The 25,326-nt window shown below is 46.1% G+C and overlaps 6 protein-coding genes across 6 annotated transcripts; 2 read left to right on the top strand and 4 right to left on the bottom strand.

Annotated features, from left to right (window-relative positions):
• Positions 1–1,050: 1,050 nt before the first annotated feature.
• C8R40DRAFT_1176798 (uncharacterized protein) lies at positions 1,051–2,545 on the bottom strand (the record flags this gene model as incomplete). Its single annotated transcript, XM_046232571.1, has 3 exons — positions 1,051–1,309; positions 1,369–1,943; positions 1,994–2,545. 3 exons carry the CDS (start codon positions 2,543–2,545, stop codon positions 1,051–1,053), a joined length of 1,386 nt encoding a protein of 461 aa, XP_046080399.1.
• Positions 2,546–6,260: 3,715 nt separating this feature from the next.
• On the top strand, positions 6,261–7,496 carry C8R40DRAFT_745482 (uncharacterized protein). Its single transcript, XM_046236082.1, has 8 exons — positions 6,261–6,430; positions 6,494–6,640; positions 6,693–6,788; positions 6,859–6,884; positions 6,942–7,034; positions 7,086–7,103; positions 7,158–7,234; positions 7,293–7,496. Exons 1-8 carry the CDS (start codon positions 6,361–6,363, stop codon positions 7,306–7,308), a joined length of 543 nt encoding a protein of 180 aa, XP_046080398.1. The 5' UTR covers positions 6,261–6,360; the 3' UTR covers positions 7,309–7,496.
• A 1,173-nt stretch (positions 7,497–8,669) lies between these two features.
• C8R40DRAFT_1059767 (glycosyl hydrolases family 31-domain-containing protein) lies at positions 8,670–12,639 on the top strand (the record flags this gene model as incomplete). The annotated part of the gene is made up of 21 exons (XM_046225297.1): positions 8,670–8,832; positions 8,882–9,017; positions 9,074–9,368; positions 9,417–9,565; positions 9,618–9,701; positions 9,757–9,954; positions 10,001–10,074; positions 10,121–10,221; positions 10,275–10,293; positions 10,358–10,410; positions 10,460–10,488; positions 10,544–10,607; positions 10,667–10,803; positions 10,869–10,955; positions 11,006–11,163; positions 11,215–11,417; positions 11,470–11,489; positions 11,540–11,628; positions 11,682–11,857; positions 11,907–12,072; positions 12,125–12,639. 21 exons carry the CDS (start codon positions 8,670–8,672, stop codon positions 12,637–12,639), a joined length of 2,916 nt encoding a protein of 971 aa, XP_046080397.1.
• A 78-nt stretch (positions 12,640–12,717) lies between these two features.
• C8R40DRAFT_745464 (uncharacterized protein) lies at positions 12,718–14,110 on the bottom strand. The gene is made up of 9 exons (XM_046236081.1): positions 13,843–14,110; positions 13,688–13,777; positions 13,466–13,624; positions 13,313–13,408; positions 13,231–13,256; positions 13,078–13,170; positions 13,000–13,017; positions 12,868–12,944; positions 12,718–12,815 (listed from the first exon to the last, which is right to left on the bottom strand). The coding sequence occupies exons 2-9, from the start codon at positions 13,761–13,763 to the stop codon at positions 12,797–12,799; spliced, it is 564 nt and encodes a 187-aa protein (XP_046080396.1). The 5' UTR covers positions 13,764–13,777; positions 13,843–14,110; the 3' UTR covers positions 12,718–12,796.
• Positions 14,095–20,652, bottom strand: C8R40DRAFT_1074128 (uncharacterized protein; the record flags this gene model as incomplete). The annotated part of the gene is made up of 10 exons (XM_046226671.1): positions 14,095–14,226; positions 14,273–14,281; positions 14,389–14,408; positions 14,620–16,022; positions 16,077–16,119; positions 16,189–16,625; positions 16,678–17,792; positions 17,847–20,234; positions 20,294–20,353; positions 20,410–20,652. The coding sequence occupies 10 exons, from the start codon at positions 20,650–20,652 to the stop codon at positions 14,095–14,097; spliced, it is 5,850 nt and encodes a 1,949-aa protein (XP_046080395.1).
• Positions 20,653–21,207: 555 nt separating this feature from the next.
• On the bottom strand, positions 21,208–24,961 carry C8R40DRAFT_1259524 (uncharacterized protein; the record flags this gene model as incomplete). Its single annotated transcript, XM_046233805.1, has 15 exons — positions 21,208–21,691; positions 21,749–21,892; positions 21,947–22,066; positions 22,119–22,325; positions 22,388–22,476; positions 22,527–22,659; positions 22,718–23,156; positions 23,219–23,388; positions 23,441–23,598; positions 23,710–23,778; positions 23,829–23,927; positions 23,983–24,011; positions 24,073–24,381; positions 24,442–24,565; positions 24,637–24,961. 15 exons carry the CDS (start codon positions 24,959–24,961, stop codon positions 21,329–21,331), a joined length of 2,778 nt encoding a protein of 925 aa, XP_046080394.1. The 3' UTR covers positions 21,208–21,328.
• Between the last annotated feature and the right edge of the window lie 365 nt (positions 24,962–25,326).

The following is a 25,326-nucleotide window of genomic DNA, read 5'->3' as shown; positions in this document are numbered from 1 at the left end:
TAGAAACAAATAGCATATATATTCAGGTGATGTCTCGAGGACTCGTACGTAGTGTAGTGTGTGACTGTCGAGAGCTATCCCGACATCATCGCCATGATCGTTCGAATTCGTTCCCGAAGTGTTCCCGACCTTTCCCGACACGGACAACCTCATACACCTCCGTTCAGTACTCAAAACTGTACGGCCGCGGTAGGTCCAACTTGAACCTCGCAAGCAATCACACTGTATTTCACGGCACACCGCCGCATCTCTTATTGGGCAATTACATAGAATTGACGTCGTCAAATCTTCCAGGAAGTTCCAGGAAGAATCAGTCTAGTAACCACACAGTCATCTCTTTGTGCATATGGAGCCAGCGGGGTCTGTCAAGATTGTCTTGATATGATATCCTGATCAGCCAAACTTCATAGTACGTGAAAGTCATGGAGAGAAATGCTTTTGTACACTGACCCGACCTTGTGATTCGGCAACCATTGAATGAGTTTGAACGTACACATTCCAAGCAAACAGGATATTCTTGTCGTCATCATTGTTATTCTCCGAACCATTGATTGGCCCCTTTCTGTTTCTATTCGAATGCCACAAATGCTCGCTTCAAGTTTTCACATTTTTCGAAATTGTTGCTGCTTCCTGCTCCTCACAATGATGAAGTCTAGACGTAAAATGATTTCTGGGGGACCCTCAAGGAGGTCCCTCCCTATTATAATGGGATATACTAAAGTCGTCCATGTTCGAATCAAGCAAGACTCACAACGAGGAGCGCGATCATAGGCGTAAATAGCAGAAAATCCTTCAACAGGTCATCCGTGCCAGGAAAGGCTAGGAGGACAAATTGAATATTTGATACCCTTGTAGGAGCACCGTCGATGATCATACTGGCGTGTTTTCTCTATATCCGACGCCAACAGGTAACTTAGAAGGAGCAAAGTGATAGAGGATATGGAAACAGCCCGTAGGGGTATATCATGTGTAGTAAATTGTGAATATATCAATAAGGCGACGAAATTTGTTGCACAAACTTGGATACAATACAGAACAGATGGAGGAAATTTACTGGCGTGTGTTTAGATTGATACATTCCAGCCGCAAACCCTCCTCTGGGCGGAAGTCCGTGTGGGACATGAAATTGTAGGATCGGGATCGTTGGACTCCGGTTTCTGCAAAGACTGAGTCTTCGGATACATGTGTATAGTATGGCACACATGCAACGTCCGCCTGCGAGTATCCTGCTAACGAAACGTCCCCAATGGTCGCAATTTCCCGCGCGGAATCCCCGGCGTGATCGAGTGCAAAGGATTCAGACGTTGATCTATAATATGAACTGTCAGCAACCCAGCACTAACTATAGAACGGATCGAGGAAGCCTACATCGTTTTTTCTGTATTTATATGCGACTGTACCAACGATTCAGGCACCCGAGAGTAAGGTCGATATCCGACAGGGTGCGCCATCGACTGAAAGCACGCGGAGGGCAGATCAGAGGCAGCAGAGTCTGAACCATATCTACCCCTATATAACCGTAAATTGGAGAGTCTACGTGTATCGCCTCGGCTACCACTAAATGACTTTGGATCGGCGTGATAATGCGACCCGACCGTAGGATCGGGTGAACTTGTGGAAGAAGAGATAGGTGAATAGAGCGCGTTGCAGCCAATAGAACAAGGTGATGATGGTGACGACAAGGATGCCGACATGGAAGGAGGTAGAATAGATGGTGAGACATATCTGCGAGTTGGACATACTCCAACAGGGGTGGAGATTGGAATCGGAATTTCCGACGTAAGGGGAGACGGGTTTTGAAGGACGAGGGGAGAAGTCATTTCTTGTACAACAGGAAGTTTTGGCTTGGGTTTGTTAGGACCACGAACGCGTCCTTCCTTGGCATACTCGCATACAAGACCTCGATTCGAGCATCGCTTACACGACGGATGCTCGCCGCTACACTACAAGAACATTTTAGTATTCGGGAATCAGGGATGTTATCAAAAAGTACCTTTGCCTTCCTAGTACGGCACTTTTCGCATGCTTGAGCTGTTCGAAGACGTGGGTGCTCAGGCATGCGATAAAATACCCCGGTGGAGGGATCCAATGATCCAGCAAGGGTACGTTGCATGCCAGAGTACAAATCCAAATCCACAGGCCCAGCATTTCGGAAATTAGATCGTGACGCTGCTGGATCTACAGGCGGAACAAGGTGATGAGAAGGATATGGATAGTCGGGGAAGCGATAATTTCCTGTAGAATCAACATGATAGTTTTGAGGGTATGAGACCCATGGCTCGTTTACATTAGGGTGGTGCAATATCGACGATGGTAAAGCTTCACGATGAAACTCAGTGGAATATAAGTTGTGTGTCTGGGGGTTGGTGCTTGCATGCGGAAGATGCAGGGGATTTTGTTCGTCATAGTTTTGCCCGTAGCCAGTATACGAGCTTTGATTGTGATTGACGAAACGAACGTCTGGAGCATTGTGACTATATTGCCGAAGATGCTGCATGTCCGTGAAGTCGTCGTATAAGCGCTTCGGGGTTTTTACAAAAGACATTCTGGCGGGACAATGAAAGAGAGAAGGATGAGTATGGAAAAAGTTGCACAATATAAATGAAGCTGAATGCCGATCCTCTGAGTCGATACGTAGGACGAAGTAGAAAGAGAAGTTTTTATTTACCTTTGTAAAGTTATCCGGTTAAGCCACAGTATGTAAAGCAAGCCACTTCAGCATGGTTATTCAAATTCTCTGGCCTTCATACGTCGAAGTTTGTTGCAATGCAGAAATTGAACAACTAAAGCCAAGATGATATACAGAAAAGAAGAATCTTGAGAGTTCGGGTCGCCCTACCTATAACTTGATCGAACAAAGACGCCAGTATCCAAATCTTGAGATCCGCGGGGACAGCGAGCTCCCCCATCTCAGTTTTTCATTTTTCCCTCGTGCACCAATCGTACCGGTTTATCGCGCCGAAACGCGTCTCGCGATATATTTAGTGTAACGCCAACTGTACGAGATAACAGTGAGGAAGTACGTTGCAGCTCCAAACCAACAGTAACAAGCAGTGTTGTCAGACCTTTCCTGTCTTGTTAGAATTACTTTGGCATATAAACATGAGGGGATAACTCAAATCATACGCGAACAGTGGCACCTGATGACTCTGTTACTTCTCAATACTTAATGATTCTTTGCCTGTTCAGGAGATAAAAATAGGGACACATCGCCGCTGCATGAGCAAGTTTTCTCGTGATGGAAACTGAAATTTCTCTTACATGTATATATTGTATGAGTGTTGTTGATCACCTACTCTCATTATTTCTTGGACCGCAAGTTTTCAAAATGGCCTTTATCCCTGCCACCTGCAACATCTGCAACCCGAGTTATGGAGCACACCGTGTTGAATTAACTTTGACCAGAAGTTGACGTACTACACTGTCCCTGCATCGAGTGCCTGTAAGTTGGACCTGCTTCATGCACCTGTCTGATCGCATTCACACTGCATCTTTGTCCCATAGAAATTGGATCACGCCTTTTCTTTCTGTCCTTCGTCTCCTGTATACCGACTTTTCCCCGTTTTGGGGCTACTACATACGAATTTTTGACGCTTGTGTATCATTTCCACAGAGCAGTTACCAGTGCTCGCCTCAACCCCCGGTATCAAGAAGCATGGTTTCGGAGCTTGAATCGACTTCCTGAAACAGCCCTTATAAGTTTTATACACAAAGGATAACGTATATAGATTTGAATTTTTTTTCACTCACCGGAATATGTATCTGCGGTAACTTTATTCAAATAGAGCCTTCTGAGGACTGGGCATCGTGAAGATGAGCTTAACCTAAGTTCAAAAAAGATCAACATTTATCTGCTCGTTCGCGGGAGCTCCCCACCCAATATGTAGGTTAGAGTTTGAACACCGGAAACAGGAAAATCACCGGTTTGCTGAAAGTTGAAGACAGATGGAAATCGACTTCCTAACTTACAAGAAGAATTTCCACCCAGAATGTGAGAAAGAGGTGGAAGTGGTAGGACGGTCTGAAGAAGATCGAAAAGTACCTGTGAAAAGTACATTTTGGTGGCTCTCGGGATAACTAGGACAGTCGTGCGTATAGAATTTCGGAAGAAACCTCCATCTTGCTTCGAACGTCTGTAATGACAACCGGACTCGACTAAACAGATCCAAAAATGGATATCTCCCACAGTAGCCCATGGTTGAGACACCGGTACGGCTATTAGTATATCATGAAATGAGACGAAGGTTCGCGATGCAACTGCTCGGGAATACGATCGTTGGGACGAAAATAACCTACATGGTACCTGTATTCATTTGCGCAGACAAACGTACATAAACACCGTATGCCTCCTTCATCAACCATGAAAATGACTTCAGTATGTAGTTACATTGGGCCAGACTGTAAAAGTTAAGCTATGCATCTTGAATGCCTAGAATAAGTAAGATACGAGCCGTATTGGGACAGTCGTACGATGTGAGCCTAATCAAATCCGGAGACCTACTTCGTGAGTGGTACCAGGCATTGCACTACCTGAAAGTTTCAAACAGCGGGCCAGATAATTGGCTGTAATGAACGGCCCACACATTTCTCAGTACAACCAGCCTTTCAGAGCCTTTCAGCTTATACGTTAGACTCACAGTTTGATTGAACTGAGGATTATACTTGTTTGTCTTCAGTGAGTGCTATTAACACAGTACCAATCGTTTGGGAAGGATCATTCAACATGCATATTAAGCTGGAAGCGCTGGAGTTACCTGTTGCGCCGATAAGGAACGAAAAAAAGATTGACGCCAGTCCTGCAAGTGGGCCTGGTGGGCCAGCGGACTTTAGCATCGCACCGCATTCGCCGCCACAGTGGAATGCAGTACAAAAGAAGAATCGCAGTGAAGAGTGAAACTGATTTATGTTACCTGTAAGAATGACTGCAATTGACGAATTTCATTTGAAGATTTGACGATAAGAACGGTCTTGTAGAATGTGCCCTATTCATTGGAAAGACACCGTTTTTATCCTTCATTCACTGAAGCTCGCCGCCTCGTTTTTTGGGGTACAAACCTGGACGAAAGGATCGACTACTTGTATGCAAATGTTAGCACTCTGTTTTTGAAAATAGCGTGAAAATCGCTCCTTGACTGGAAATGCGGCTTCAAAATCAAAAGCTAAGAATGCTCGATTCTATAAAGTATTGCAATTGTTTTGAAATGGATGCACACACCTTATTTACCTTACACTCTTAGAAACCATGTAATCCAATCACAGAAGATAATTCTGCAAGGCCTATGCACGCGATGAGATGCGTCGTGTAGTCATTGCTCTTCTGCATCGAGGTAAAGCTTCACTATGGCTCTCAGGGCAGAGTCTTTAGAGTCTCCGCGTCTTCATGTTAAGTAACGTCCAAAAACGCTCTAGATGATCTTCTAAAGGAAATCTGCGGCATGTGCAAGAACTAGCATCAGGAACAATGAATTTCTAGAATCGGTTAGAAGAAACGACCTGAGCTTAAAGTCAGAATTGCTCCTTGCCCCTATATACGCAGCGAGCCACGCTCCTCGAATAATCCGGGTATTGAGTTGATGTTGGTTCCCGTTTTCTGTAACGTTTGAATCATAACGGTGTAAACGGGATGTTCCAGGCAATTTCTCTAGTAATCGGTCGAAGACAGAACCACGACGCAGTCGTGGTTCTGCTGATAATATTTCGAATCGATGGCCAAAAAAGGTTCAAGAAAAAAATCGTTGCAAGTGATTGAACAATGAAAGAGAAAGACTAATTGGAGGACGGTCCGACCAGAGTTCGAACTAGACACCAGCGCCTATTGAGATTCTCGTTCTTCGTATTCTATCGGGCACCGTCCACGAGGTTACTGTTCAGCCTCCCCTGGAGCTACGGCCGACCTCGACTGGTATCAATACAGCAGATATCGGATCGTTTCGTCTACATACCTAGTTGAGGGAGGTGCTTTCTAAAGTTCCGTACTTGGCTTCATCGACGGGGTATGTCTCCGCTGTCTCTATATTGCATCTATTCTGACCTCCCGCGTAGGCGAACTCTTTCCGTACTCTGTAGAATATGAGACTGTCTGGTCCACGTCAAGTGCAGGTCGGCTAGGAACCGTCGGTATTCGTAAATGTCCAGGACTATATCACTTCTTCCGCACATGTCATGGTGACAAAGTCATCGAGGAGCCTCAACTGATCGCCGAGTAGAGTCTGACGAACTTAGGCAGCTTCACGAATTTCGAAAAAAGCCAGAGACGTGAACTAGGCTAGTCAAATGATGATGCCTCTTCGGATCTTCTGCCTTCTGCTGCCTATAAAAACTGCATTACAAGCTCATGCATCATCGCTCTTGTAGCAAAAGATGAAACTCTCAATCACACTCATCGCGTTCGCCTTTGCACTTTCTGTTGCTGCTTCTCCCACCAGGCGAGGTAATGTCTTTTCGATTGTAGTACCATTCAATGCTTCGGACCCGGAAATGGAACGTTTCTTAGATACCAGTATATGTGCCGGCGAAGAAATTCTTTCGGAAACATACGTTGGTGAAGAGAAGAATGTGAAGCTTCAGCACATTACGTGTCCACCGACGCCCTCAAAGAGGGCTCTTGCTCCGCGTCAAACGAATGTTTGTGGAAATACTTGTACGGATATCGCAGTAATTGATCATTTAAAAGCACTGATATTCTAGTGCAGGTATTACCAATTGCTTCGTGCCTAGCGGTGGAGGACCTGTCCCGGATGACTGTCATGTAATTGCAGATGCTTTACGGTTTGACAGTGAGAACGTAGGTATGTATAATCATACAGGCACTATATAATTTTTATCCAGTTACTCACTCACACGTTTGCATCTGCATAGGCGCTTTGTTTGAGATTGGTACTGGGGTATGTCCATTGTTTAACTGCCGAGGGTTCACTCTATGACAGAAATCCTCTATTTAGATCAACAACACCATCGCGCTCACCTACGCTACCTGCGAATCCTTCTACGTCAACCAGGATCCTACCACCCAAATTTACTGTCGTACTGACTGGGTACGTCGTTTTTCTCCTGAATGTTATTGATATCGACTAATCATCATATAGGCGGCAGTCATTGACTGGGTCAGTATTTCATGTGAACCTGGCTGAAGATTTCGCTGATCTTCGTTTGCACAGGTTGCTCCCAATTGCCAATCGACGCAAAACGCGCACGGCGGTAATTGTGTTGCGACTGATCAACAATTCTTCATCCAGTACGTATTCACTCACCTGCTTTCATGGTTTGGAACGCTAACCTATCGTGCACTACAGGGTTCAACATTCCTGAATGAACCATCAGCCACCTTCGCCGTTCTCAAAACCAAACTCCCTGTATTTCTTATCCTTTGAGGACCTTTTTTCTGTCCAGTTCCCTAAGCTTCCGTAATCAGATTTGTGGGAATAGCTTAATCACTGTGGTTGTTTTTAAGACGAGGACTAATGTATTGAACAGCTTATGCAAGCAAGACATGGCTCAGTTGTAGTTGTATCTCTCGTTAGCCTGTTGAATATTGCTCGCTTTGACCTTCCGTAAAAGTCAGATAGCCACGTGAAGAATTTACGCCTACGGGCTCCAGTCCGCGTCCTACTTAGGAGGTCCTAGGCCCACAGTCTCTTATCTTTCAATCATTCACTTTGGGGTTCCAATACGACCTTCACCCGATTTGTCGAGATTTGACTGCCAGAAGACTTCTCTACGGCCTCTTTGATATTTACGAAGATTTCAAAGGACCGTCACGCTATCCTTGGCTTTCAAGAGTGTGGTAATCTATCTAAATGATCATACTACAGCTAAAAATAGGTCCCGAGTCTTCCTGTTTGTATCGATCTACAGGTACGTATTCTTTGTCTCTGTGTATCTCTGTGTATGTTATCGATCCAGACCTTCCGTGTAGGTACTCTGTGAACTCAATGGAAGTTCAATGTGTATTAATGCTGTCGAAGGACGACTTAGCGAAAGACTATCTTCATCAATGACACTGTTGGGAGAGTGATGTTGGTTGCATTCCCAGATTTTCCACTGCCTATCGAAAGCTATCGAAGTTGTCTATTATCCACTCCAATATCCTCACCCTGCAAGAAAAAAGAAGCTCCTTACCCTAAACCACAGTTATTCCTTCCTTGCTCTTCCTTGTCTCCTTCTGAATATTTGGACGTTCATAACGCTGATCCGACTCACTGTAACCGGGTTCAACGTTTCCAGTTTTATGATTGAAGTTCTTTGAAGTTTCTCTGTTGAATCTGCCTTTGTGTGTCTTCTGGGCACGCTGGAGCAATTGTATCGATTATTCTTGATCCTGGCATAACTGAGAACAGACTGAGAAGTTTGGTATTTCTTTGCTTTGGCCATTCTATAAAAGTCGACTCTGACACGTGGGGAAATTAGATCAGCGATTAAACGATTTTCTGGGCGACCAACTCGCTTGAAGAATACATTCAGATCCAGCCCTCTCTGCTTTCGAACTCGTTGTTCCTTTACCTACAGAGTTATAACTCTATACACCACGGCTTTTCCTTGACACGATTACTTCATTCTACACGCCCTGACCACAGCTGACCTCCTGACCTCGATAAACTTGCCGCCTTGGTTTCCCTATATAATGTGTTCCATGGTCCCCGGTCATATTTGAAGTTTTTCTCCACTCCACTATGGTTTGGTTTAGTCTTGGACTGTGTTTTGTGGTAGCAAGGCTCTTCTCTAGAGTCCTTGGTATTCGTCCTTTTCATTCTCAAGACGTGTTAGTCTCTGAGGCTGATCCTATAGCGGAAAGCGATGCCACACATTTTTCAAAGAATGTGTCCAGCTGTCCGGGTGCGTTATCTAGAATTTCTATGTACTAAGCTTACCGACCAATACTCAGGCTACTTATTAAACTTCCTCCAAGAAAGCAGATTTGGACTTGTTGCACAACTTTCCCTAGCAGGAGCTCCTTGCAACGCCTTCGGAACGGATTTCGAAGATCTCACAATTCAGGTCACGTACGAAACTGACTCTCGGTACGTTCTTATTATCACGATCTACGGTTCGTCTATCTGATTGAACACCTTTCCAGACTTCGGGTACGCATTGCAGACAGCGGAAACAAACAGTTCACTATCCCAGAATCTGTCATCGCTCGTCCCCCACCGCCTACCACCTCGTTCACTCACTCGTCCGATTTAGTATTTAACTACGAACCTTCCCCTTTTTCGTTCTGGATCACGCGACGTTCTAATCCCGATGCCACTCCCTTATTCGATACACGGTTTTCATCACTCCCGAAACCTCCCTTGGCGCCCGTCATTCCCGATGACAATTCTACCGCTTTAGATGGATTTTCTCTTGTGTTCGAAGACCAGTATCTTCAAGTGAGCACAGTGTCATGCTACAGCACCAATAATTAAAAATTTCCATAGCTAACTTCCTCGTTACCACTGGACGCAAATATCTATGGATTGGGTGAAGTCATTGCAAGCTCAGGCTTTAGACGCAATGTTGCTTCCAACGGAGGGTCCATCCAAACCCTATGGGCTCGCGATATTGCCGACCCCATTGATCAGAACATGTGAGGTTCATTACATTATTCAGTCACAATTTCTGAATGTGATTCACCTCAGGTATGGAAACCATCCCGTTTACGTCGAGCATAGGTTCAATGAAACCACGAACGAGGCACAGAGTCACGGCGTCTTCTTATTTAGGTCTTTCTTCCCTTCACTTTCATGAATTCATACGCTTATCGCTCTCATCCTGTAGTTCGTCTGGAGCCGATATTTTGCTCCTGACTCCTCCCGGCGCCTCGCAGTCCCTCGTTCAGTATCGAATGATAGGCGGCGTGTTCGACTTTTATTTCTTTTCTGGTCCCACTCCTCATGCGGTCATTGAGCAATACGGTGCTCTTGTGGGACTGCCGAGTTGGATACCTTCATGGGCGTTCGGTTTCCATCTATGCAGGTCAGCTTAGGTCAAAATTTATGAAAATCATCTTGATGCCTTTCAGATGGGGTTATATATCGATCAATGAAACAATGGATCAAGTCCAAGCCATGCGAGCTGCCAATATCCCTTTAGAAGGTGAGCAACTGTCTTCTCTATCGACCGCCTATTGAAAGCATTGCAGTAATGTGGAACGATATCGACCTGTATCATGCTTTCCGCGACTTTACTTCTGATCCTGTCAGTTTTCCTGGGGATGCGATGCGGGCTTTCATCCAGGAGTTGGTGAGCTTCTAGAGTACGATCTGAGGTGAAGATATCTAGCTCACCTTTCTCAGGCCTCCAATAACCAACATTGTAAGCTATCCGTAGTGATGTCTCCAATGTGTTTCCCGATTGACCTTCGGCTGCTTGTTGTCAGACATCCCTATACTGGACGCTGCGGTTCCCCATCCCACCAATGCCACAGATGTCGTACGTCCCTTCGTACCTGATCTTCTCTTTGAAAATCACCTTTGAATAGTATGATCCGTATATCAGGGGCCACGAACTGTACGTTTATATAGTCGTCACAGCTACGTATGTCTTCAGCGTTATACCTTTGTAGTGATACTTTTGTCAAGAATCCAGACGGCTCTGAATACATCGGTAAGGTTTGGCCAGGATACACTGTGAGCACTTTGTTCGGTTGTTTTCAAAGAACTCGCGATTCTCACCACGTCGACTGCAGGTTTTTCCGGACTGGTTCGCAGATGACACGCAACAATGGTGGACGGAATCACTGAAGAACTGGAGCGACGAGGGTGTTGAATATTCAGGCATCTGGCTCGACATGAACGAAATCAGCTCCTTTTGTCAGGGATCCTGGTACGCAGTTTGTCTTTGATTCCAGCTCTTTGAATCCCTTACCAAATTTCCTTTCCTTATTACAGCGGCACGGGTGCCGATCTAAGTGATACTTCTGTACCTTTCCCACTCCCTGGATCGCCAGGAGCTCTCGTCACTGATTATCCAGAATGGTGCGTGCACTATCGTCAACGTGCAATATTGCCTACAACATCATCCGTAGTTATGATTCTTCTGTGTCTGGCCCCAGTGGAAATTTTACTGTGAATGGAGCTTTGACGTGTACCGATAGTAACATTCAAGCCCTGTTGAAAAGGGGAGAAGGAGCGGGCGGGGAACAGGGAGTCAGCCTTAACGCACCTCCGTATGCGATCCACAACGGTGCTTTACTTTCCAGCCATTTGCTACGATATATTGATACGTTATCCTCAGGCATTGGCGATCTTTCTATCAACACCCTTGCCACAAACGCTACCCATGCCGGGGGTTTTGCGGAGCTGGATGTACATAATATGTGGGGTATGATGGAAGAAAAGGCGACACACCTTGCCCTTCAACAACTTCAACCTGGGAAACGACCTGTGATCATTGCGCGTTCCACGTTCCCATCATCAGGTAAATGGGCCGGACATTGGGTGAGCCCGGTGCTATATTTCATTCTTCGATTTCTCTGACAAGTTTATATAGCTCGGTGATAATTTCTCCAAGTAGGTCGATCGGGCAGTGTAACCAACAAAGTTTTTACTTCTTTTAATAGATGGGAGTATCTTTATTACAATATTCAAGGCATCCTCCAGTTCCAGATATTCCAAATACCTTTTGTCGGTGCGGACACCTGCGGATTCAGTAAGCGTTTCAAAGTCATGTCTAGCATGAAACTGGTCCGATAAATCACGTAGATGGCAACACCGATGAGGAATTGTGTAACCGGTGGATGCAACTATCCGCATTTGTACCCTTCTATCGGAATCACAACGAGCGGGGAGCGCTCAGTCAAGAGCCTTACCGTTGGGATAGCGTAGCGAATGCTTCTCGAACTGCTATTGCCACTCGGTATACCTTGCTCCCGTATTGGGTAAGTAGGTGCTTTGTGCGAGTAGATCCGATGGCTAATCATTTAATAGACTTCCCTCTTTGCGAATGCTTCCTTGCGTGGGACTCCGCCAGTTCGAGCACTCTGGTACGAGTTCCCTACAGAAGCCGAACTCTTCTCCGTGGACAAGCAGTTCTTGGTTGGTGCAGACATATTGGTAACGCCAGTATTGACTCCCAACGTCTCCACTGTGGAAGGTGACTTGTTGCTCGCCTCGCCTTCGGCGTGATTCTTACTATTTGCCGCCAGGTATTTTCCCGGGTCGTGGCCAAGTCACTTGGCGAGACTACTATACGCATAAGGTGGTTGATGTATCATCTAATGGCACTGCAACGCTCTCTGCCCCCCTCGGACACATCAATGTTCATATTCGTGGCGGCTCCGCTCTTCTTTTGCACGCGAATCCTGGCTACACGACCACCGAAACTAGAGGAGGACCGTTCTCTCTCTTGGTTTCCCTTGAATCCAACGAACATGCCTTTGGAACAGCCTATATCGATGATGGGGTCACCAATCCACCCACTGAAAGCCGAAATCTGACGTTCTCGGCGACTGCTGGCCACCTTGCCATCTCAAGTAATGGGAATTTTGCTGTCGAACAAAAATTGCAGCAAATAACGATTTTGGGAGTCACAGCGGATCCCACTGACGTCTCTGTGAGCGGGATAACTGCTGAAAACTGGCAGTTCATACCCGAACTTCAGAAGCTAGTTATTTACAATTTAGCCCTGGACTTGAACGGTGCTCAAACTGTATCGTGGTAGAAATGCGCATTATTCCTGTACATGCAATGAATCGAATGAATGAAGACTCAAAGTTGGTCTAGGTTATAATAGGCACATTTCAGATTTGAAGAAAAAGATGGGAAGTGGAAAATGAGTGTAGAATTGTTATAAGCAGTAACGCGAGAAGGCAAGGTGTTCAGATGTTGGTTTGAACCCTGAACAGGTATCAGAGACAATAAAAATGCGGGGTGCAGGCATGCCACTTACTGGATGAACCATTGCTGATCATCAGCTATACAGTTCCCTCCGTGAGCGTTCTGAGTAGACTGGCAGTTGGGAGCAATCTATTGATCTGTTATGTAGCCTGACCACTAGCTCTGAACATGAATGTACACATACATAATCGACGATAGAGGCCTAAGAAAATAACTTCATCAGCAGGGAAACCGAAAAAACTTCGTAATTTACATAACTCACCCAGTCACTATAGCAGTAGCTCTGTTCGACGGGGTCCTGATTGACATAGAAAGTCTCGCAAGTCGAGTAGGTTAAAACCACAGTGTTATTTGTCTAGGATGAATAGTCAAAAAATTAGACAATGAACATCACGAGCGAAGGTAATCAACTCACTCCGGTACCGATCAAGAAGGTATCGTCTTTGACATGAAGAGGTAAAGCTATCCTCTCAGATTCTTGAGAAAACATTACTCACTAACGTTCTGGCTATAGAACCTCATCGCATCTGCGATGACGGTGCAGTCATTGGGGTCAGGGCCCCCACCACTGGGAGTGAAGCAGTTGGTGCCGCCTGGAGTTCCACATTCAGGACACATGCATTAAGATAGTCAAAATCCAGAAGACCTACAGGTGTTTCCACAGACATCAATGGCCGTACCATTATCCTGACGAGGAGTCAGAGTCGGTACTGTGTTCTCTGGGCAGTAAACCTGGGCAAGTTTGACATTGCTGTTTGCACCAATGAAGGTCTCGGAGACCGTGACTTGACCGGGGCATACTATTTGCTCTGAAGAGTATTCAATTCAGGAACTGAAAACGAAAGGAACATCCAAGGTGTGATACTGACCACGCTTCGTGATGATAGTAGGTGTCGCTTTCACGAGGAAGAGCGAAGTCGCACCAAGAACAATATTGGAGACCTTCATGATTTTTCGAGGGACTAAGGAAGAAAGATGATAGAATAAGGTCTTGGGCCTGAGTTTATATACAGTTGCGAAAACTAACCATGACTGATTTCCTCGCGATCTGAAGATGCTCCGTCGTCAAGCTGGAACTATGAAGGCAATACAGTGCGGGGAAAGCTGCCCGCTCCATCTGATTTTGTTGGGTATAATATGTAGCTGATGGTCATAGGACCTCTGGATCCGCCTCCCTTCCATTAAACGGCTTCAAGAATTCACTGGACCGGATGCAGAACTTTACTTTGAAGAGAGGGTCAGGCACGTGAACCTTGTTCATTCAACATTCAATTTAATTTCAAACTTCAAGCTTGTTCATCTTTTTCCTGAACCTGACAGATGTTTGTTTCTTGAGAACCAGTAGCCCTGCAGAATTTGAAGCTTGGCTTGACGACTCGGGTTTCAGAGGACTTGCTGCGTAACGAACCAGCTACAAAGTACTTAAGTAATAGGTGAGAGGAGTGGGCGTTACTTACACAAGAGCTCTAGAAAAACAAGTACTGGCTAATTTAAAACTACCAAAAAATCACCCAGTCGTTCTTGCTTGCTTAGAGTTTGTGCGAGCAGATATTCATTTCTACAATGATAGTACATTATGATTAATTGCTGAGACTGACGATAATGGTACAAGTTGATGATGTCAGAATAAACAATCATTGCATGACGGCTCCTTCTGCAAAATTGGAGGTAGAGTAACGTAGAATAGATACCAGGTATAACATACGGCAAGCTTTACTCTCTTTGAGTCCCTGACACTCGATATCCATTCAATCTACTCGTCAATTCATTAGCTCAACTAGGAAACAGAGTAAATCCAACTCACCGTCGTCATCCAGATCAGTCAACGGACTACCTATGTCCAAGGGGTATTCCTGGTCTTCCGAAATGGCTTCGTCATTTAATCGTGCATCGGAGAGAGAATCGGAGTGAGATGCATGATCTTGTACAACTGACAGTTCTGAGAGATGATTTGTGGGGAACATATCATCTTCCACGAGAACCGCGATATCGAATTCGGTGGCGGATGTTGGAGAAATATTATCAGAAGGCACATGGAAGTTTTCAGTGGTGTCGTAATCCATTTGTGAATCCAGACTTTCCGCTTCCGTCTCACAACAATTCATGGTCACAGCTCCTGATTCCAAGTCCGTGCCTATTGCAACCTCGCCTTCATCTGTAGTGGGCGAGATCTGAATGACCATATCTGTTTCGGAGTCGCCGCAGACATCATACATTCCTTGAACGTCTGCGGGATTGTCGAGAGGTGCTTCGAAAACAGAAGCCGAAAGAGGCTTACCGATCTCGCCCTCAACTACGGCGGAAGAGAGCTGAACGTCCATGTCGCCCTTAACATCGATCTTTATTCCTTTAGTTTCTGGACTCCTGAATCGTCCCTCCGGATTATGAGTGGAACGAGGCTTGTAGGCGTCGCGCTCGGAAGAATGGGAAGAAGGTCGTACACCCATAAATGTTCGCAAGTTACCAGAAGCAAGGACTTCCTTTCGCTCGGAATCTCTAGTCTCGCTGGAGGATGCACCGAGACTATGGGCAATAACAGACTGGTCGGCAATAATATCAATTGACATAGATTCAGCCTGAGATTCAAATTCGTCGACATCCACTGGACAAGCAGCGCTATTGCCCATACTAGAAACCATGGGCCCTGAAGGCGAAGCGGAGATGACTGTCGAAGGAAGGGGAGGCTTCCCAACGTAGAGGATCTTCCTTTTTCTCGTTGTTGGACTTGGTCCTATTGATGTATCATCGTTTGTGATGACAGGCTCCTGAGCTACGTTTTCCCTGGACTCTCCTAAGTAGCGAATTTTAAAGTTGCTTCCCAGTTCCCAATCGGGCTGAACATCGCCGATGAAAACTCTGCGTTTTTGGAGCGGCCGAGCAAAGATAATCCCATCGTTTTCAACAGAAGCCACATACGCCGAAGCAATTACCTCGCCTGTCCAGTTGTAAACTGCACCCCAATACACCACAGGATGCAAAACCTGGGTGTCAACAGTTATTGGCGCTAGTTTTGGGTAAGGTCTTTCTTCTGATTGGCGAGGACGGAGATGTGCAGGCTTGAACGTGGTTGGCCTTGCGGGAGGCCTTCTGAAAGAGATGTAAGTTTCACCACGTTTACGACAACATATATCGCAGAGGCAGGTGTCCTTGCAACGGAAACAGAAAAAGTCATCGCGAGTTGAGTCAAATGAGATAGTGCTGGCATAACTAGGGAATACGTGTCATAAGAGTAACAAAAAAGAAGCAGGAAAATTTACGCACCGGGAGGTGACACATCTTATGCAATATTTGGCGTTGCAGCCCTCTGACGCACATTCCATGTATAACCTAAACGACTTGTGTCGACATTGGTGGCAATAATATTCCAGCGGACCTTCTGGCCAATTGCTTTTTGTTAACGCAGCCTTCTCCCCGGTTTCCTTCTCATAGGCCGTGTCCTTTTCCGTAGATGCGATTATCTCTGGTTCCATCTTTGCTTTCCCTTTAACTTTGTCTCTCTTTTCCCTTTTCTCCGCGATCGTATTCTCTCCGGAGGGACCAGCCGACTCAGAAAGGGTTCTGTCTTCAATCTCCTTTGTCTCCAATTCCAGATCCATCTCCTTCCGGTTCGCATTCTTCCTTCTCTGCCTTCTTTGAGTGAGGGTCATTAGTTCAGGAGGTTCATTGTCTGAAGCAAGTTGGACATTCCTCTTAGGAGGAATGTAGATCTCACCGCGCTTGCGACAGCACAAATCGCAACGGCAATTGTTTGTACATCGAAAACACGAAAAGTCTTTTCGCTTGGCGTCAAAAGCGAGAAGGTCGGCATATCTACATAAGAAAATAAGAACCAGAAAAGAAAGCCAAAGACGACAATACACACCGAACAGTGATGCATTTTATACAGTATTTGAGGTTACAGTTATCGAATGCACAAGCCATGTGCAACTTGAAGGATCTAGAGCGACACTGGTGGCAGAAATACTCAGATGAACCCAGTGGCCAATTACGTCTGTTTGCGGGAGCTTGCTTCTTCTTCTTCTTCTCTTTTTCTCTCCCTGTTGCTTTTTGAGAAAGATCAGCCGATCTCGGTACCTCGAGTGCGGCCGGATCAGACAGGCGTAATTTGGGAGAAGGTTGTTTGTTTGGAGAAGGTATTGTTAATCTCGACGTCGGACTGCGTTCGCCGCCCTTCTGCAATCCAGACCCACTCTCGATAGATATAACATCGACTCCATTATTTATCGTTGCCTGCGATTCTGTTAGGGACGATGAGACTGTAGACGGAGATGCCAGGGTAGCTGGTGTGGCGGAAAGAGCGGATACAATGGTGTGAAGATGAACATCGAAGTCCAAGCTGTCTTCATGTAGATTATCTTTTTCTTCAGAATCCGAGTTGGAACCATAATCCAACACAAGACTTAACGCGTTACTCTGGAGAAGAGGCGGAGGGGGTTGTGGTACGGGTGAAGTCGCAGAGGACTGAGAGTCCGTATTACGCTGCTTTCGAGCCTTTGGCTGAACGCTAATCATTCTCTGTTTACCTCGAGGAGGAAGTGGATCACCAGAGTAATAAACTCTCTCGGAAGAATTGAGTATATCTAAACCATCAGAGGTAACATGCTCGTCCTCGACAGAGAACAAGATAGAGGGATTGATGGTGGCGTTGCTACTTGCGTCTGGGGACATGGACGTATGTTTTACAGGGTGGTCGGGAGTAGAAACTTCGATCCCTGCTCTGGAACTACGACTAAGCCCAGAATAGAGGCCAGGCTCAATTTCAGTATTCGCTTGATCACCGGCCTCTAGGATCCTTCCCATACCGAAGCTAGGAATTAACCACTCTCCAACGTCAACTCCTCTATGATCGCCATGGACACTGAAATTGCGCTTGGTTATTTCTTGACCAATCCCTACGTCATGCCCTGGCATGTTCAGGAAACCATCCAAAGATCCGTTCGACTGAGGTTGAGGTAAAGTATTACCCGTAGCAATGGTCTATGTAGCAGTAAGAAGACTGGAGTCAAAAAGTCAAAGGAAACGATGACATACCTGACCAGGACGCTGCAGCTGCAACATTTCAATGACGTCTTTCGCTTGCTGAGGATCGTTCTGCAATAACACCAAAAATTTCTCGGCAGCCCATTTCAGGTCATCACAATGGGTATCTGGTTCGTCGTGACCTGTTTGTCCGATGGTGGCCTCTGCTTCTACTCCCGATTCTGCGCCATCTCCAGAAAAAGGATTACCGACAATCGCAATAGGTGGAAGGGAAGTCAATCCAGGTATGTACGCATTAGTTCGTGTAGAAGTCCGAACGTGAGCGTGAGGAGAGTAGAACTGGTAAATATGTCCGTTTTGATTCCCTTGTGAACTTGGGATCTTGACGAGGTTATCAGTGATCCGAGGACCTCCTAATATCTCACTAGGACCTGAGGCTGAAACAGCCGACGTACGCGAAAACAATTCATGTTGCCCAACACTATCTGGGATAAGGTGACTGTCCTGAGCTTCATACAAATTTTGAGCATGGCACGGGTCGTGAGGAGTATGCGAAACATGTCCATGATACTGACTCATACTGGAATTAGCGAGTACAGTGGGAGGACGATGTTTCCCAGGACGACCCCGTTTAATGTGAGGTTTAACTCCATCATCGAAAGCCTTTCGTTTCCCGAGCGCCTTCTCCGATGGACCAGGGAGGTTCAGCGATATTGCATCACGTTGAATTGGGAACTGCTGAGCCTTTACTGGGGGTGAAAGCGGCTGATAATCAGTATATTTATGAGGTTCTGTTTGAGAATAGCTTTTTCGCAAAGGCTGAGCCGACAACAATGAGGCGGACCATGACGGGGTCGAGATTGGTAAGGAGAAAGAAGTTGACGCCGAAACTGACGAGTAAGACGCAGACGACATGGAAAAGGATTCGTACGAGTTTCCAGGGTCAGGATATTGAGCTACAGGATTTTGAGTCGTGGGGCTGGAAGGTTTTTTCCGAAACTTAATACCTTTGAGAGAAGAGGACTTCGAAGGTCCTCCAGGAACTGACGAGGGCGCGCTCTGGGGAGTTCCATGTGGTTGAGTTTTTGGTTTCGGATTTGGGTTTGGAAGAGGCATGGTCATCTTCCCGGTAGTCCTAGAGGCCGTTCCAGCAGTCCCAGCAGTATTGACCGAAGAATATGACGACGACGCTCGCACTTTGTGAACTTCTGACAGGTCCAGGTACGGAAGATCATCTTCATCGTCTGTCTCATCTCCAGGAAACTCTTCGTCCGAGTTTTGAACAATCCAATACCCTGCCGCCGTCTCGGGAGCAAAAATGGAGGCAAACATACGCTCTACCGACCCTGAATTTCTTTTCGAAGAGGACAACATCCTATCCTTCCCCTTCCAATTCATTAATCCGGTACTACAGCTATTCAATCCAGGGGGTAAGCCACGCTTCGTCCCAAGATTTTGGACTTCGCCTTGTCGATGGTTCTTCACTCCAATATGACGCGTATTAGAATTCTTGACCAGCAACATCCGATGGTCACGCCTTTTCTGTTTGGAGGAGGAATTGGGTATGGTGGACTCGTGCGCATTCTTCAACCAACTCGCCCCAGAAATGAAATCCATGTGCTTGCCTACGAAGAGCCGCACGTAACCATCACCGTCCCCGCGCGTCTTGTCAGTCAGCATAATATCACCTGGGATATAGGAACTCTTCGTCGTCGTCAAGTTTTGACTGACCACTACGGAGACAGAACTGTTGCCAGACGATGGCGCCGCGACGATAGATGGGTTCAACCTGGCCTTTTTGCGAGGCAGGTGAACACCGTCAAATGGACTTTGTTTCTGTTTACGACGAACGACAGGTCGAGTTTTGTCTATGAATGCCCCAATGTAGTCATCCTCTGCGTTATGTATCGTGGAAGCGTTCAAAGCATCCTGAAGATTTGTGTACTTCATTGGGGTATGCTGTTTTAATGATGATGATAATGGAAGCGCAGAAGTAGAGGGAGCATAAACGTTTGGTCTAGGAGGTGCTTTCTTGTGATGCAACCCGAATGGTGGAGGCGACGGGGAATCCTGGAATAGGACAGATGGAGAGCTGAACTTAGTAATTTTTTCCAGGACTTTCGGATGGGGTTTCAAATAATGGGCATGAGTAGTGTCTCTAGGAAGAAGAGGGGCTTGGATATGGGAGAGAAAGATGAGTGTGCCGGTACCATGACCATGGTAGGATTCGGGATCAAATTTTTCGCCTGGTTCTTGTTGATGAGAGTTCTCTGTCTGCTGTCGCAGGGGCGAGAGCGTGCTAGTTGATGATTTAGGAGACTCCCTAGGGGAGAAAAGAGAAGCACCATCCAATGAAGATGACGGCGAAAGGGGAGAGATGGACTCCCGACGAGGAGGAGTAAAGAGACTACTGTTGATGGTTTCAGACATATTCGTAGCCTAGATGTAGGATGAATGATTCAACGGATCATAAAGGTCATGACAGTGGTAGAACTCACTACAGCCGTCTCGGTATCGGTGTCTACACTTTCGGCCTCTTTATCAATCGCATCGAGATTCTAAAACAAATGAGATTATCTACTCAGACACTCACAATGATATATGGAAGTCATACCGGAATATTTGCACATTTTTCTAACGCTGAAAACGGCTCAGACGACGATACATCCTGATGAATTAGAAGCTGCTTCAAAGCGGCGACCTCTAAAGGCGTGCATTCAGAGGTAGATTCATTCTGGGGCACAGATTGAGGTGAATCTCTCGTGGAAGACGTTTTGGATGTCAATGTCGATTTTGGTTGAAATAAGCTCTCGTCGCCATCCCAGTTACTGAGGCTACTGTAGCTAGTAAAGTTCATGGCCACGAATGGGAGGCGCCAGATCTAGTAGTCCGTTAGCGTACTAGACTAGTTATAAAACGAAAGGAGCGAGGTTGACGGGGCTAGAATTGGGAAAGGGCGTCGAGCTTGATGAGCTTGTTTGGCGTAGCGCGTATCAATATTCTCACAACCCAATGACTCGTGGGCGCTTAAAATCCACCTCCGTCTGATCATTCATTGTATTGAATCCTGCCTTCTCTTCGACTGATCATGAATATCGTAACCTAGCGGGCGATTGCACATTGAAATGCTTAAGGTCAGGTAAGTGTGCAAAATAAACCGCAAGCCTGATGTTGTCCGTCAGACCAATCTTCCTATCTCACTATCATGTGGAGGCGAAATGCTACTAGCACAGTACAGTACCCAACCAAACTTCGAGTGAAAAACGAAAAGAAAGGGTACAATATCAACCAACAATCAGACTCTAGAGAAACCTCTCTTGAAATTTAATTTGTTTAGTATACCTGGTAGTTCTTCACCTTATATTACAAATGATTGCTTGTTGTATGAGTCCGTGATTACATGCTTTTACCTCCAAAACCCTACAATGATAAATGACTATTAAAGTACAACACGTTCAAAGCACGATAGCAAATAATAAAGATATTAAGATGAGATTATCCTCCAGCAACACTTACCCAAGCCTCAGTTTACTTCAATTCACCAATACCTCAGACCCTGACACAGAGAGCGACTCCGGCTGCAAAGTTGGCGACCGCAGTTTGAGAGTATTGACAATGCCACCACTCATGTCATGGTTCGCTGTCGCGATGGGAAGTGGTTTGAAATTACAGGCATGACACAACCATCCGCTCTCCGTCTGGTAAAACTTTGGCGTAAAGTGCGTCGAGCATTTCACACACTGGAGGTCTTCAGATGGGAAATCAGCCACCGGGCCGGAGGATTCGGGCCGGACAGTGATAAGTTGGTCAAGCCGTCGAGCTTTCCGGAGGAGTGCATGTGTTTGGGATACTTGGGGTACTTGTTTGTATGCTCGACAATATACTTGGAGAGCACTCTGGAGAAAAGAGGTTAGCATTTTAAAAAAATCAGAATATGTGCAACGATAACTCACCTCTCCTCCGTCATCAGTTTCACAAATCTCGTATATCTGCCGCCGACTGTGGTCGTGCTCCTTGCAAGAGATAATAGCATTCATACAACCAGGTTCTCCCCTGAACATCGTTGTGACGTGCGTTTCTCTCCGGGTTCCTTTGACCTGAAATTGAACTTAACAAAAATTCCTAGAGTAAGCAATAGTTCAATGCCTTACGGGCTGGATCTCGAAGCCAAACGTATGACCCTGGTTCCACGCACAGGACACATGGTATTCCTTCGAACAGTCGCTACATTTGACTACAGCACCACCCCTTTGCTGACATATACCACATTGCTACAACAAGATTAGCGTTCAGAGGTTAAAATAAAAAGATGTAACGACTCACTGCCATCCATCTACGATTGGGAATACCAGTAATTCCTTCTACAGATCTCATCGTCGATGTATTCGTAAAGTTGATTTCCGGAATGAACACAGAACATAGAACATGCGCCCAACCATGACTCTCTGTCACTTTACAAGCTTGAAGATATGATCCGGGACGGGATTGTACAGGACCACGCGGGCGAGGGCATAGTAAGCAGTCATGGTACTGATGATTCAACAACAATCAGTTCAGAGTCGCCCGTAAATGGTTACAGTATGTACGCTTACAATAGAAGCTTCTTGTTCTTCCTCGTTCTCGCATAGATCACATCGCCAGTCATCTAGCTTGTCGGCGCTCAGAGTAATCCCGACAGATGCTATAATTATGGTTGTGACGGTGCGCGACTCGAAGGGAAGGCACTCTTACCGGCATGAACTGAAAAACCGCACTTTTTGCACTTTATTACTTTCCCAACGGGCCCATTCTTCGAGCATGCGCAACAGCGGAGTTGAGGAACATTGGATGGAGGTGGGGGGGTCGATGGTATAGATGATGCGGTCTACGAGTAATGCGAATAAGAACAATTGCTGGTCGACACTAGTATACACAAAGCATACCTTCGATCTTTTCGATGCAGGACCCACAACTGGCGTCCCCTCCCTCTTCTCCGCCGAGCTACTGCTACTTCCACTCGGTCTTCCCCTTGTAGAGCTTCCCTGCCCTAGGCCTGATGGCACTACTGGAGCCGGGGTAGACTCATCCCTCGTCGGCCTCATATTCAGGTCGGCATATTTCCTATAATTAACGCCGCAACTGTCACACAAGACATTCGATTGGAGTCCTTTCGGTGCCTTCCACCATATCTTACTATCTCGAGTCCGACATGCACCACAGGATGGTACTTTGGAAGGAGGGACAATGATGGAAGATTCGTCGTCAGAGAGGCCAATGGTTTGGGAACGATGTAAACCACCAAGGCTTAATTGCGTTGAAGGAATAGGTGTTGGCATAGAGCCATATGTACGAATCCTCTCGTTCTCTTCACCGAGTTTGGTACTGTCGTATATATATATATGTGAGGGCGAGGTTTCGTTTATCGAAGAGTCACGGGAACGTACTTTTTCCAATGTCCGTAGAATCTCACCACCTCATATATCGACCTGACTACTACTTCATCTCTCACTGCGCGTAATTCAGCTCCGTGTACCGCGATAGCATCCTCAAATGCTACAATCTCTTCCCGAGACCAATCTTTATCAGTATAGCGCCTCGTAGGCTGGACTTTCCACTAATAGCTAATTTTCAGTTTTGATCCATTCCTTGTCCGATAAACTTCTTACTTTTTCGATCCTTGGCATGTTCAGCGTCTTCGGTGTTACAGAGGAAAGCGATTTGCCATTCAGTGTGGCGTCAGAGAATTGGCGTACAACTTCAGTAAGGAAGTCGACAGAGCTGCGAGTCTTCCCGTCGTTGGTTATGCTTCGAAGACACGCTTCCACTGTACACACTTGAATAAGTTTTTCGCTGAAGAATAGAAGTAAACATACTCTCGCTCACTGCACAATATTGATCAGCCAGGTAACAGATAAACTTAGGGGAGGAATCTTACTTTCAGAAGGAGTGAAGTCATTTACTGCTCCCAGAACCTCAACAGTCTTGTCGGTCCCACGTTCTTCGTCTATGAAATGGTGTGATTGTTATGAAAGTTTAGGAGATGACCAAGCGCACCAGGACCAAGATGTGGGCCGCCATTGTCAGGAAAAGCAGTAAGCTGGTATTTCGGGCCAACCCGTGTAGCGGCTCGAGGAAAAATCAGGTCTTCTGGATCTGGAGCCAAGATGTTCAATTGACACGAGGTCTGGGCCAAGTGAATAGAACGTACCAAGAGTGTCTTCAACAAGGGTATATTGCCTATAAAACCATTAAATTGTTCAATATCTGCTATTTGGAGGGGGGAAAAATGGACACTCACCCGAAATATCTAAACGGCCATAACCTAAAGTGTTTCACAGGAAAATTCTCTTCCTTCTCTGCCTGAGTACGGTCTTTTCGAGGACGACCACGACCACGAGGGGCAGGAGCATTGGACTTGAGCGGGGGTTTGATGGGGACTGGCGTCGCATGGCGTACGGCGGCGCGTGAATCAACTTCCTCCTCATGTCGGCGGGAGCATGGTGCGCAGGTCCATCCATAGCCGCGAGAAGGCTTTGCTTGTAGAGGAGGTTGAACGCAGTGCATATGGAAATATTTCTTGCACCGGTCGCATTGAACAGATTCCAAGCTAAACGCTTGATGAGTGAGATTTATGTGATATGCTTGAATTAAAGATACTAGCACGTACCTTGCACACCAGACTGTACATGTATCACACAGACGGAGCGCGTCAGTGAGATCCGGGACAACTTCTTTCTCTGCAGCAACATATTCGTATCGCTCAACCAGCGTGTTCCTAACGTCTTCCGGTACTGATTCGGGATTCAATGAGTCAGGTTGATCTTCACAGAAGATTTACACTCCAAGGATCTACAATACTCACCGTTTTTCACGTCCGACGCCTGGATAATCTCGAATTCCTTTTTGAGATATGGATCAAATAGCCTCATAAAATAGAACCTATCCGGCCGCTTCTTCCACCCCGCTAAATCACTAATCTTGTCTCGATGAACTACAAAACATTTCGCCCTAACTTGATTGATATCACATATTTCGGAGTAGATCGCTGCAAGTAACAAGCGGGAGTCACCACCGGGGCGGTCGGAAACGTCGCGGGGGCGGTAATACCATGCTAGGCGAACGCGGGAGTATGGTAGAGAGTCAAAGTCTGCAGAAGAAGAGGTTCCTTCGGGCTTGAGGAATTCCATTATACGACCTATGGAATATGGTGTCCCTTCGCGGGTCGACCAGCTGGGCGAAACATAGACGTGGTCTATAATTAAAGAATGAGAACAGGCGGATGAGGGGAGAAAATCGAAGACATAAATTTGAAGCAGTAAAAATGTAATTACCATTCACTTTAATTTCTACGCCGCCTTTGAGCAGGACAGTGTGTCTAGTCTGATTATTCGGGGACGAAGACTCTGCAGAGGCAGACGCCATGTTTGTTGGCAAGTTGACAGGGAAGATGAGAAGAAATCAAAAGATAAAATAAAGGCTGTGATGGTAATTTCAGCTAAAAGAATTACTTTATGAAGGACAAATTACCTACGTTTGAACAGGAATGCAATGA

This window comes from Lentinula edodes, assembly GCF_021015755.1.
Source record: "Lentinula edodes strain Le(Bin) 0899 ss11 chromosome Unknown C8R40scaffold_56, whole genome shotgun sequence".
NCBI classification, from domain to species: domain Eukaryota; kingdom Fungi; phylum Basidiomycota; class Agaricomycetes; order Agaricales; family Omphalotaceae; genus Lentinula; species Lentinula edodes.
The sequence above is the reverse complement of the archived record's forward strand: the minus strand, read 5'-3'. Positions and strand labels throughout refer to the sequence as shown.

What these genes read in the sequence shown, in the direction of transcription:
- C8R40DRAFT_745482 (XM_046236082.1), top strand. Translation starts at nt 6,361, where the DNA reads ATGAAACTCTCAATCACACTCATCGCGTTCGCCTTTGCACTTTCTGTT. An exon ending in GAATGTTTGTGGAAATACTT is followed by an intron (nt 6,641 to 6,692) that starts GTACGGATATCG and finishes ATTCTAGTGCAG; the next exon opens with GTATTACCAATTGCTTCGTG. An exon ending in TGTTTGAGATTGGTACTGGG is followed by an intron (nt 6,885 to 6,941) that starts GTATGTCCATTG and finishes TCCTCTATTTAG; the next exon opens with ATCAACAACACCATCGCGCT.
- C8R40DRAFT_745464 (XM_046236081.1), bottom strand. Translation starts at nt 13,763, where the DNA reads ATGAAGGTCTCCAATATTGTTCTTGGTGCGACTTCGCTCTTCCTCGTG. An exon ending in ACCTACTATCATCACGAAGC is followed by an intron (nt 13,625 to 13,687) that starts GTGGTCAGTATC and finishes AATACTCTTCAG; the next exon opens with AGCAAATAGTATGCCCCGGT. An exon ending in CCTTCTTGATCGGTACCGGA is followed by an intron (nt 13,171 to 13,230) that starts GTGAGTTGATTA and finishes TATTCATCCTAG; the next exon opens with ACAAATAACACTGTGGTTTT.